The 11711-nt window shown below is 38.5% G+C and overlaps 3 protein-coding genes across 4 annotated transcripts; 1 reads left to right on the plus strand and 2 right to left on the minus strand.

Annotated features, from left to right (window-relative positions):
• The first annotated feature begins 38 nt into the window (after window positions 1-38).
• Window positions 39-5953, plus strand: LOC124340881 (glycogen phosphorylase-like). 2 transcript variants are annotated; one of them, XM_046793636.1, is made up of 16 exons: window positions 39-424; window positions 1375-1476; window positions 1546-1728; window positions 1877-2011; window positions 2861-2972; window positions 3045-3190; window positions 3258-3431; window positions 3518-3664; window positions 3738-3901; window positions 3960-4074; window positions 4153-4335; window positions 4399-4524; window positions 4595-4816; window positions 4892-5065; window positions 5143-5298; window positions 5370-5953. In XM_046793636.1, the coding sequence occupies exons 1-16, from the start codon at window positions 185-187 to the stop codon at window positions 5529-5531; spliced, it is 2541 nt and encodes an 846-aa protein (XP_046649592.1). In that variant the 5' UTR covers window positions 39-184; the 3' UTR covers window positions 5532-5953. The 2 variants fall into 2 exon arrangements, with proteins under 2 accessions (XP_046649592.1, XP_046649593.1); XM_046793637.1 differs by lacking the exon at window positions 1877-2011 and adding an exon at window positions 2331-2462.
• On the minus strand, window positions 5777-9157 carry LOC124341118 (transcription factor SOX-13-like). The gene is made up of 6 exons (XM_046794055.1): window positions 9051-9157; window positions 8707-8972; window positions 8141-8639; window positions 7911-8059; window positions 7672-7854; window positions 5777-7609 (listed from the first exon to the last, which is right to left on the minus strand). Exons 2-6 carry the CDS (start codon window positions 8967-8969, stop codon window positions 7459-7461), a joined length of 1245 nt encoding a protein of 414 aa, XP_046650011.1. The 5' UTR covers window positions 8970-8972; window positions 9051-9157; the 3' UTR covers window positions 5777-7458.
• A 673-nt stretch (window positions 9158-9830) lies between these two features.
• Window positions 9831-11529, minus strand: LOC124341236 (palmitoyl-protein thioesterase 1-like). The gene is made up of 8 exons (XM_046794247.1): window positions 11250-11529; window positions 11075-11184; window positions 10889-11016; window positions 10661-10819; window positions 10493-10598; window positions 10330-10426; window positions 10177-10250; window positions 9831-10118 (listed from the first exon to the last, which is right to left on the minus strand). The coding sequence occupies exons 1-8, from the start codon at window positions 11344-11346 to the stop codon at window positions 9993-9995; spliced, it is 897 nt and encodes a 298-aa protein (XP_046650203.1). The 5' UTR covers window positions 11347-11529; the 3' UTR covers window positions 9831-9992.
• Window positions 11530-11711: the final 182 nt, after the last annotated feature.

Here is an 11711-nt window from a genome sequence, read left to right on the forward strand (position 1 = left end):
CCGATTTACTTAGACCTTTCTCTCCGAAGAGATACACCACTTCACTCGTTCTCTAATCGAGGCGAAAGTCAGTGCTCCTCTTGCCGGCTCTCTCTCTCCTCTAGTATTTCAGTCGGTCCACTGCAATTCATTGTTTGTAATTTCAATTTACTCTCGGTAAAGTTTGAAGTAATTATTTGCGATCATGTCGGTCCAAAGTGATGCCGAAAAGCGAAAGCAAATCTCGGTTCGAGGTATTGCTCAGGTGGAGAACGTGGCCAACGTCAAGAAGTCCTTCAATCGTCATTTGCACTACACTCTAGTCAAAGATCGTAATGTATCTACGGTTCGCGATTACTTTTTCGCCCTTGCACACACCGTGAAAGATCATCTGGTATCTCGTTGGATCCGAACCCAGCAATACTATTACGAGAAAGACCCAAAGGTAATTTTTTGTTTTTAATTAAGTATATAGCAGAGATACATGTCATGTTTTGTTGCTATGCTGAATGCATACATTATATTTATCAGAAAATTGATGTTTATTCCAATGCCTGAGGGCCATTTGTCACAGTAATATCGTATATGGCGTTAGTTACATTTTCGTTTCAAACATGAGTCTCATGCGGAACTGTACAGCTTTTTCAATCCAGTTAACTATATTTTTTATTCTTCTGTTTGATGTAGTGTTTTAGGTTGTCAAGCTTATGAACTGTATAAAAGAGGTTTTGAAAACAATTGGAGCTATAAGCTTTAAGATATGGTTTTATGTTTTGTATGTCGTCGACTGCATCTAGTGGCGGGTCGCTTGAAGGTGACTTTGGTTGAGGTCGGCGCCGAGCGCAGTCGCTACCATGCGAGTTTTGTTCCAAGCTTGTTGGTATGGATCTTATTTTAGCACGCCGGAGCCTCGCTATTGGAGCGTGCATATCACGTGATGGGATCACTCCCGCCACACACGGGACTCATCGATACGATCCTACCCATTCAAAACTTTCTCCATTTCTCTGACTTAGTTGCGATGCTTTCTAACACATATAAGGACTGAAACTGCTTAAACGTCGTTATGACTCCAAAAGATAATTTAACCTACTTTCCCCAACATTACCTCTTTTCTTTTTCGCCTTATCTGGGAAAACAGAATTTCGTGCTAGCCGCGGCTAAGTTAACGTTATCCGCTCGGATAACTGGTTCAAGGGCAACTTCTCTGTAAGTAAAGGTCGGTGTTCAATTTTAGATTGCCCTTTTCAATGACTTGAAGAGGTCAAAATAATATGAGCACGTGCCATCTTTGCGGGACATTATCTTAATTATTATATTTTGTCGTGTTTTCCTAATCAGTCAATAATCACAGATTACCAATGTTTTATTGATGTTTTTTGTTTTTGCTTTCAGCGTGTCTATTATCTTTCCCTGGAGTTTTATATGGGCCGTACTCTGACAAATACTACTGTCAACTTGGGAATCCAAAGCGCATGCGATGAGGCTATGTACCAAGTAAGTGAATTTTACATGTAAATGAAATGGAAATTTTTGAGAATAAAATTTAATTTTTCCCTTTTTCAGTTGGGTTTGGATATTGAAGAATTGGAAGAGATGGAGGAGGATGCTGGATTGGGTAACGGAGGTCTTGGTCGTCTTGCGGCTTGTTTTCTGGATTCCATGGCTACTCTTGGTTTGGCCGCTTATGGTTACGGCATCCGTTATGAGTATGGCATCTTTGCCCAGCGCATCAGGAACGGAGAACAGGTAATGTAGTCTCACTTTATTCTAATAATAATAATCTTGTCATTTTAGATACTCCCTTTCTCCATAAACCTATGTTTGTGGATATCCTTTTTACTATATAATTGATCATAATATTAACGAACAACTGCTACGATGTACTTAACTAAAGTTGGAAGAACCTGATGATTGGTTGCGTTTTGGCAACCCATGGGAGCGATCACGCCCGGAGTTTTCTATTCCGGTTCACTTTGGAGGCCGTGTTGTCACCAGTGACGACGGATATCATAAGTGGATTGATACAAAGGTTTCTACGAAGAAAAAGATGTTCATTTTAGCTGCTGGGTCTTATTGCACTGGGTTACTAGAATTAGAATTTATTTTAATAACAAATGGTGACGGGTGATCTTATCTAAAATTTAAGTGGTGTTAAATTGTTAAATCATTAGTGAAGATTCCTCCACACCCTCCCCCTATCTCGATTATTATGCATAGCACACCGTGGGATGTATTTTGTTTATTTTTATTTTATTTTTTATTGACATTCTTCAACGAGTTGTCTTCTATAGGGGGCATGACAGCTTTAACTAATGATTTGAGTCTTATAACTGTGGTTGAAATATTAGCTTGAGGAGCCTGATGATTGGTTGAGATTTGGCAATCCATGGGAAAAGGCTCGCCCAGAGTTCACTCTTCCTGTCAACTTCTACGGCCATGTGGAGGACACACCAGAGGGCAAGAAGTGGGTCAACACTCAGGTTTGACGCTATTTAAATTATTTTGTGCTGTTCGAGCCGCCCTTCAACCTGCTTGTGATGCTGACCAGCTGAAATGTTTACGCTTCCATGCTCTGCAAATATGCTTGTTGCTAAATCTTCGATATCGAGAATCCTGTAATCCCTTATAGCCCAGTAACGTTTTTTTAGTAGTCATTAAATTTTTCTGGCACTTGAATTAATCTCACTTGAATCATAGCATTGTTGATATTTGATTGTTCAATTATTATTACTTCTGGTGGTGGATAAAAATTGTGATTAGTATGCATGTCAGGTAGTGCTTAGCTTTGCTTTAGTAGACTAACTTGCATGGGGTTTTGACTTTTTTCTTCTGTTTTACTATCAGCAATCTAATATTAATCTTTTTTAAAAATCTCAAGGTGGTTTTCGCCTTGCCATACGACAATCCGATCCCTGGCTACAAGAATAACGTCGTCAACACGATGCGGTTGTGGTCTGCCAAGTCACCACAAGATTTCGATTTGCGCTTCTGTAATTTATAAATCATAACTAGGCCATGAGATTTCTAAATTATTTAATTTTTATTCTTTTAAAAATGTTTAGTCAATGACGGTGATTACATCCAAGCCGTTTTGGATCGTAATCTTGCCGAAAACATCTCCCGTGTCTTGTACCCCAACGATAACTTCTTCGAAGGCAAGGAACTGCGTCTTAAGCAAGAGTATTTCATGGTGGCCGCCACCCTTCAGGTAAAATTAAGTTACTTGTGTTTCTACAAATGCAAGTGTTAACACATTCCACGTTGTCTTTGTGTAGGATATTGTTCGCCGCTTCAAGTCGTCCAAGTTCGGATCGCGCGAAGCTGTTCGTACATCCTTGGACTCGTTCCCAGAAAAGGTTGCTATCCAGCTAAACGACACTCACCCGTCGCTCGCGATTCCAGAGCTTATGAGAATTCTTGTTGACATCGAAGGACTCACATGGGAAAAGGTAAATTGTTATTTTCGAGAATATTATTTTTTTGCTATCTAATCAAGTTCTACCACGAATCTTAATCTTGAAATTGATAATTACAGGCTTGGGATATTACCACCCGTACTTGCGCTTACACCAACCACACTGTTTTGCCCGAAGCCCTTGAGAGATGGCCCGTCAGCATGCTGAATTCTATTCTTCCTCGTCATCTCCAAATCATTTACGAAATTAACCACCGCCATCTTCAGGTTAGTATTAATTGCTTTTGATTTTGAGGAGTTTAAATGTTCAATCCTCAATTTTATTACTTTATTAACCCAGTGCGTAGCAAAGGCTTTCCCCGGCGACAGTGATCGCCTTCGTCGTATGTCAATGGTTGAGGAGGAAGGAGAAAAACGTGTCAACATGGCTTACCTGGCCATCGTTGGATCGCACGCTGTGAATGGTGTAGCTCAGATCCACTCCGACATCCTTAAGCGCGACTTGTAACTATCCATATGATGTCGTATGAAAAGCTGTGGACATTAATCAATTGGCTTGTAGGTTCCATGATTTCTATGAGATGAACCCCGAGAAGTTCCAGAACAAGACCAATGGTATCACTCCCCGTCGTTGGTTGTTGCTCTGCAACTCGGCTCTCGCTGATGTCATTGCTGAAGTAAAAAAAAAAAAAAGTTTTTAATTTCATTTGACGAATAACAAGTTCTAATTATTGCTTTTTATTTGTTTTATAAAGCGTATTGGCGAAGATTGGATTTCTCATTTGGATCAGTTGACTCAGCTGAAGGCGCTTGCCGAAGATCCAGTTTTCCAACGCTCTGTTCAGACAGTCAAACAGGAAAACAAGATGAAGGTGGCCCAGTATCTCCAAAAGGAATACAACGTCAACGTCAACCCGGCTTCTCTTTTCGACATTCAGGTTCGGAAACCGTAAATAAGTTCATTTGAATATTTTCGTCTTACATTTTTTTGGTTGTCACAGGTTAAACGTATTCACGAGTACAAACGTCAACTTATGAACGCTCTCCATATTATTACGCTCTACAATCGCATCAAGGCCAACCCAAGGGCTTCAATTGTTCCCAGGACAATTATGATTGGTGGAAAGGTTTGTTATTTAACCTTGATAGTCAACACATTGAGCAACAATTAGTCTTTGTTGTTTCTTTCGTATTTAGGCGGCGCCAGGTTATCACATGGCCAAGAAGATCATCAAGCTTATTTGCTCAGTCGGCCAAGTGATCAACAGCGATCCTATTGTTGGCGATAAGTTGAAGGTTATTTACTTAGAAAACTACCGTGTTACGTTGGCCGAGAAGATTATTCCTGCTGCAGACCTCAGTGAACAGATTTCTACTGCCGGTACTGAGGCCTCGGGAACTGGAAACATGAAGTTCATGGTGAATACTCTTTTTATTTTTAATCTGTTTGTCGGGATCGGAAGTTAACTTGTGTGTTCTTATTTAACTCATCAGTTGAACGGAGCTTTGACTATTGGTACACTTGATGGCGCCAATGTTGAGATGGCCGAGGAAATGGGAATGGACAACATTTTCATTTTCGGTATGAAGGAGAATGAAGTGGAAGATCTGAAAAAGCGAGGCTACAACGCCTTTGACTATTATAACGCAAACGCCGAGCTGAAGCAGGTTGGTTTTCTTGATAAATTTATGATCAAATGGAATAATATCTTAACATAGCAAATTTTTTTGTTTACTGTTATTAGGTCATTGACCAGATTGCTTCAGGATTCTTCAGCCCGAACAACCCCGAAGAGTTCCGTGATATCTACAACAACCTTATGTACCACGATCGTTTCTTCTGTCTGGCTGACTATGACGACTACATGGCCGCCCAAGAAAGGGTTAACGAGGCCTACAAGGTAAACACTCATAGCAAATCAATTTTCGAAATAAAAATGAGCTAATACATTTTGTGTGATTGGCTATGCAGGACCAGAGCGTCTGGATGAAGATGTGTATCCACAACATTGCTTCATCTGGTAAATTCTCCAGTGACAGGACTATCGCCGAATACGCCCGTGAAATTTGGGGCGTTGAGCCTACGTGGGATAAGTTGCCTGCTCCTCACGAGCCTATTGAGGAAGGCAAATGAAATGTTGAAGCGTCTATTTTGTCACATTTGCATATTATAGGAGGAAAAGTTTGCAAAACGTGTTCACAGTAATCATCACACAATCATGTTACAACTCGACTAATCTTCTGTAAGTGGAAGAGTTGTAACCCGATTGAATAATGTGTGGGAAAAGAACGATCTTGTAAATCTTTTAAAGCCGTCTCTCCAGACTGTTGTAGCCACAATGTCATTTATTGTTCATGTTTGTTATTTTTCTTGAATTCTAGCTTCGATGTTGTTCTGTTTCTGTCACAGAAAGAACTTTAATGTGAGTTTCCACTTCTTCTCTTACCATTTTAAAACTATTGTGGTCATTTTCAAATCCCACCTTGTTTTCCTTTCTTTGTAGTCAAATGTAATGAGAATGAGGAAATAGATATAAATCCGCATTACAAATCTCACAGGACGTTCTTGTTTACGATTGTGTATTTTTCATATTGTTCCAACTTAAAGTTGCACTTTCAACTGGCCCTCGCGGAGACAATTACAAAAACCAAAGAAGAGAAAGTAGAACGGAGACAACATTGTGAATAGATTATGCACATCTAATTAACGTCCATTCCAAAAAATCAACTCGGTCTCAAAATTCTCATCAAAGAATACCGAGGTATCTAAATAACCCTTTTAAAATTTAGTTTTTTTTTCACGATACAAACGATTAGTTCTAGAGAACAATTTTTTCCTGTGTTTTTTTTTTAACGGAGAGAGATCACGCTCGACCTTGTTCAGAAACGAGGCGAAAAGCATCAGAGGATGAAAATTAAGGTTATCAAATTGATGCTGAGGGCGAGTTGTGCAGCATTTCAATTGGACAGAATGGCGAGAGGAAGACACTGAAACCACTGATAGTTTTGTTGAACATTTCGGGCATGTACACCCATGAAAAAGAGTAAGAAAGAAAGAAAAAAAAAGGGAGAGTTGATTGTAATGCACTTACGTCTTCTTGCAAAAGCGGATGTGATAACGGAGAAGGAACAAAAAAAAAAAAATAAATTCAAAGGTAGGAAGAAGAAAGGCAGAAAGAAGAAATGAACAGCTCAAAGAGCAGACCGAATCAAAAGTCGAGGGATTTTAGAATGCCAAATCTGTTGAGATCAGGGATGTTGGCATTCTTGTTTGTAGTTAAAGTTCTTTATACGAATTAGAGAAGAATTCACTTTCAAACCTAATTGTGCTCTTCTATCACAATTTGGTAAAAAAAAATTGTAACACATTCTTGATTGATTGTCGCTGATTAAAGACGTCGCCGAATTGACATCGATAGACATAACATCTTCTGGCTCTCATCAAATAAATATTTCCTTTAATCTGAATAAAAAAAGGAATACAACATCGAACAAACAAGCTTCTTATTTAGCCTCAATGGCAGGAATTGCAAAAAAAGGGGAAATTTCTTTTTTTTTTTTTTTCTCTTTCTGCGTAGTGATCCTTGCTGGCTTAGGCCGTGACAAAGATCACTCATCATCAGCACAGTTCCTCTTCCCTAACCCCCTGTACTCCGCAAGAACTCTCTGATTCTTTAAGCTCCGAAGCCTACCAAGTTTCCGAACCGTTTAAACTTAACAAAGCCAACATTCTCGAAATGCCTGATCTGCGAGCTAAGCTGCAGTTGATTCCAACGGGACAACATAAAAGCTTATCGAACCCACTTTTCTAAATTTCTTTAGACCAAATATATACATGTAACATCAAAGCCATTCAACAGAAAGGAAAAGGTTTTCTCTTAAAAATTTTCTTAGTCGCGCCTGATCAAAACTAAAATGTCTGCATTTACGTTCGCGTGAGAGCTGAACCGGACGCAAAAAAACATGCGAGTGATCGTCTCGTCGAATCTGATCCCATCAACCCACGATTCAAAAATAAGCGAAAGACAAAGGATAAAGAAGATGAAATCAGGATAGATTGTCTAGCTTGTGGACTTGGAACGCTTACGCTTCCAGCAATCGGGAAACAAACGTCGATATTCTTCAGCTCTCAAGTGTGCCTCGGCGGTGTAAACTTCTTTTTCTGCTGGATTCAATCGTTTCCATGCATCTCCTAGCATTACACTGATGGCCCTGTTAAAACAAAAAAAGGGGTTTAGAAAAAATTGTCAGAGGCGAAATTAATTGATAATCACCTGTTATCACGTCCTGGGAACTGTTGAATGAGCTGGAGGCGATATTTTTGAGCGAAAAGCATAAATCCATTCATTGGGCGTTTAGCAGGAGAAGGGGCCAAGCTAGAGGACGTATCCTCACTCGTGACCTGATAACGTTTTTCATTATTCTTGGGTACTGCTGGTGGCATGACGAAATCGAACCTGAAAACAAACATATTATTGGTTTACTTTGCATTGGAAAATATTGACAAATTTACCGTTGCAATCTTTCGCACAATTCGGATGTTCCTGGTTGAGGCTCGCTGTGTACGTAATCCTCCCGAGAAAGAGGCCCTCCATGAAATGTGTCAGATTCTTCTCTGCTTGCAGCAATATTATCAGGCGATTCTTCTTCCATTTCATTTTCCTGTGAAGTGGAATTATAGAAAAAGAAGACGAATTGTTTTTAATGGTCACATCAAATGTTAAATTCTGAAAAGCGCTATACCTCCAATTTCCACGGACGACACTGGGCTAATTCTTCTTGACTGCTGCTGTGCAAAGATGGGGCGGGACTGAGCAATGATCCTGACCAGGAATACGATGAAAGTTTTGGATGAAAATGGGGTGGGAAAAAGGTTGAAGTGGGAGGGAAATTCATAGGAGATAGTGGGCTAGGAGTGGCAGGAGTGGGAAAGGCAGGACTTTGAGGAGCAGGGTAAGTGATCATGGTCTTTGTCTCAGAATACACACAAGGTTTTTCTTTTGAAGAAGTTTCAATTGCTACACTTTCTTGGTCTTCCTTTACTCCCACATTTGAGCTCATGTAGTCACCAAACACATCAGATTGATCAACTGATTCTTGTTTGATGACTGATAAGCGGCTAATATGTGGGCTGGTGGGTATGAACCCATAATATGTGCTCCGTTGCACAATGGCAGAAGATGGACCAGGACTAAGTGAATTGCAACCACTTTCATCATGAAATGTGGTCCAACTAAATGCTCTGTAAAAGAATTAAATTATGAGGAAGATTCAAAATACAATCAGGAGGATCAAAAAAAATTTCTAACCTTTTACGAAACGGCAAGTGCTTTTGATTTGAGCTAGCAGGACTTCTTGGGCTGGCTGAAAAGCTGATAAAGTCACTAACACTTTCTGAGCTGGTTAAATCCAGTGGTCCCCTTTTGCTTAAATCTAGTGGAGGCGGGATGGGCTTGATTTTTCTGATGGTCTGCTTAATGCAATGATTGTTTATCACTGTGGGGGTTGTTTCATCGGGATCGCATCTTGATGCCCTCCCATCGACAGCCCCCTTATCGATTTGGGCTGCCATTTTCTATTGAAGTTTATGTAAAATAGTTTTACAAAAGAAGGACAAAACATATCCCACGCACATGCTATAAAGATAATTTACCTTGCTTGCCCTGATGTTTCTCTTCTGGACAAAGCTTCACACCCAATCGTGAGCAGCCATTGTTTATAATAAAAATGACATTAATGTTTGCCGCTAGATGGCATAGAGTCCAGTTAATAAACTTTACGCTATTTTTTTTTTATTATATAAAATTAAACGATAGGATATCAATCACCATATAAAAACAAATTACCGATAAGAGAATATAAAGGAGATATATTAGCTCAGTCCTGTTTGACTTCTGCACTATTCCATAATGAGGAGCTCTGTTTGAAAATGAATATGAAAATATCTCGGAAATTTGAATTTTGGATTCTTTAGTAATTGACGAACAAATCTATACCTAATAACCTCAAAATCCCAGGATCAAAGTGACAAAAAAAAAACAGTCCTCCAAACACAAACTGCAAAACAAACAAAAAACAAACTTTATATTGAGTAGGTCGTAAATACTTGTTGGACACTAATGTGTCTGCGCATGTCGACAATAAGTGTTCGATGCTAGTCTGGACATCCTCGTCGTTCTTTGTATAATCTATGGGAACATGCGTCAATAGGAAGTATGCTATTGCTATTATAAATGTAATTTTTCACTGTTTAGGCTACGCATGTTCCCTTAATGATATTAAAATCATGGGAGATGTCAGTATATGTTATTTTGCAATTGGAGACCGTATTTTGTTTGCCGGGACTTATGACTATTATAATAAATTCTTATAAATAAGAAGTTTCTCGTACCGGACTACCGGGGCACACGTATGAACTGGCTAGCAAACGCTACCACTTTTTGACGAGGGTGTTGTATTGATCTACCAATAGTTTTAGAATCGTTCAGCCGGCGATATCGGGATGAACGATTATTTTAGTTTATGTATAACATGACGTATCAGACGGAAACGGTTATAAAAAAAACTATCACACATTTTTAACAATTTCAATCATTTATCGCAAGAAATTATCAATGATTTCGTTTTTAAACCATGCTTGGCTAAATTGAATATGGTCACCTTCCACTTGTAGAAAATGGAGTTTTCCTTCATCATCCATTGCACGTAAACCAAGGCGATCCTAAAAGATTTTTTTTTAATGTAATTATTAGAAAATTGTAATGTAAGACACGATATACTTCAAGGTAAAGTTGCGAATCTCGAAGAGTGTAAGTTGAGTTCAAATCATTCTCCTTATAAAAACCGAACCATTCTGCACGAATATATTAAAGGTGAAGAGTAACACACTGTTAAAATGTCGCGATTCAATTGAGCTTTAAAGCTGCGCGTACCTGTTTCAATTGGTTGGACAACTGTATCTTTAGTAAACTTAACCATGACGAAGTTTTTCAGTTGCTTAAGGTTATTTTTGTATGTATCATTTATAGACTATTAAAAGAAATAGTAGATAGTTTCGGTTTCAGTTAAAAAAGGACCAATGAAAAATTCTCATACCCTTTCGTTATTGATATCCGCAAGAAATACACTTGCTTTTTTGTATGCCTTTTCATCTAGTGGATCATGCCAATATTCAGCAGGAGTAACAAACTTTTGAATCCATCTTGATAAAATTAGTTCTGTTAAAATTATTTTTGTAAATACATAGGTCTCAAGTAGACAAACTTTTTGTAAGCTCCATGATTAAGTAGCGAGCGAACGTAGTCACAAAATTTGACATCATCTCCTAGACAACGGGGTAACCCATATACACCTTGGTGTTGAGAGCCTAAAGTGACAAGATTTACCATCGGAGGTTCAGGGCAACGTTGAGCTACAGCTCTCCTATAATAAGCAGAAAATTAAAATGATTCAAAGATAATCTTAACTATTCAACAATAAAAATGTAATTACAAGAACTGCCCCCCTTGAGATACCCCTAATCCATGATATCCTAATGCTAATTTAGGGTCATTTTTGATAAGATCACAGACAAATTCAACTTGATCGTTTGCATTCTTGATGTATGCATTTTCAAAATCCTACATAATATTGGAATTGTTGGTGTAAATTTTTAATTGAGCTATACTGAATTAATACCTCACGAATGGTCTTGCCAATCTTCAGGGAAATTACATAGACCTCAGGAATTTGTTGTTGTATAAATTTCTGTAGGCCCCCAATACTCAATGGATTGCAGCAAACATCACCTACATACCCATTTTAAAATTTATCATGAAATTTTGAATGAAGTAGAAATCTTAAATGTGATTACCTAATCCGTGCCAGATCACAATTGGTAGTATTGATAAAACCATTTGACAATTTATTAATAAGAGGAAAACACACATTAAGGGAAGTATGTACTTCATTCTTGATTCTTTACCCAAGGAGAACTACTCATAAACTTACGGGGTCAAGCTAATAAGTTAGCTTGGAATTTAGACAAAGCAGTTACGTAATTGAATTACAACCATGCACGAGTTTCTCACGTTGACATTTGACATTGGCATTTGAGTATTTGACATTTCTTGGTGCTGGCTTCAAAATTTTTTATTCTTTTTTCTAAGGTTAGTGTTGAGTATTTTCAACAGGTGGCCAGGTTGGTTCACGATCGTTCTCAATAGAGGGCTATTCAAGGAATCTTAAAAAAAAGAATGTTGCAGGAAAAAACCGAAAAACAACAAAATCGTAAAAAGGTTATTAAAATAATTTAAAGTCGCTTCAATTTAAAAAC

The sequence above is a fragment of the Daphnia pulicaria genome, chromosome 5, assembly GCF_021234035.1.
Source record: "Daphnia pulicaria isolate SC F1-1A chromosome 5, SC_F0-13Bv2, whole genome shotgun sequence".
In the NCBI taxonomy this organism is placed as follows: Eukaryota; Metazoa; Arthropoda; class Branchiopoda; order Diplostraca; family Daphniidae; genus Daphnia; species Daphnia pulicaria.

Excerpts from the sequence above, each read along its gene's own strand:
- LOC124340881 (XM_046793636.1), top strand. The coding sequence starts at position 185 with ATGTCGGTCCAAAGTGATGCCGAAAAGCGAAAGCAAATCTCGGTTCGA. Across the intron at positions 3,432-3,517 it reads AAGGACTCACATGGGAAAAG|GCTTGGGATATTACCACCCG; the intron begins GTAAATTGTTAT and ends TGATAATTACAG. Across the intron at positions 4,336-4,398 it reads CTTCTCTTTTCGACATTCAG|GTTAAACGTATTCACGAGTA; the intron begins GTTCGGAAACCG and ends TGGTTGTCACAG.
- LOC124341118 (XM_046794055.1), bottom strand. The coding sequence starts at position 8,969 with ATGGCAGCCCAAATCGATAAGGGGGCTGTCGATGGGAGGGCATCAAGA. Across the intron at positions 8,060-8,140 it reads GTCGTCCGTGGAAATTGGAG|GAAAATGAAATGGAAGAAGA; the intron begins GTATAGCGCTTT and ends TCCACTTCACAG. Across the intron at positions 7,610-7,671 it reads TTCCCAGGACGTGATAACAG|GGCCATCAGTGTAATGCTAG; the intron begins GTGATTATCAAT and ends TTGTTTTAACAG.
- LOC124341236 (XM_046794247.1), bottom strand. The coding sequence starts at position 11,346 with ATGAAGTACATACTTCCCTTAATGTGTGTTTTCCTCTTATTAATAAAT. Across the intron at positions 11,185-11,249 it reads TGTGATCTGGCACGGATTAG|GTGATGTTTGCTGCAATCCA; the intron begins GTAATCACATTT and ends ATGGGTATGTAG. Across the intron at positions 10,599-10,660 it reads AATCATGGAGCTTACAAAAA|ATGGATTCAAAAGTTTGTTA; the intron begins GTTTGTCTACTT and ends AATTTTATCAAG.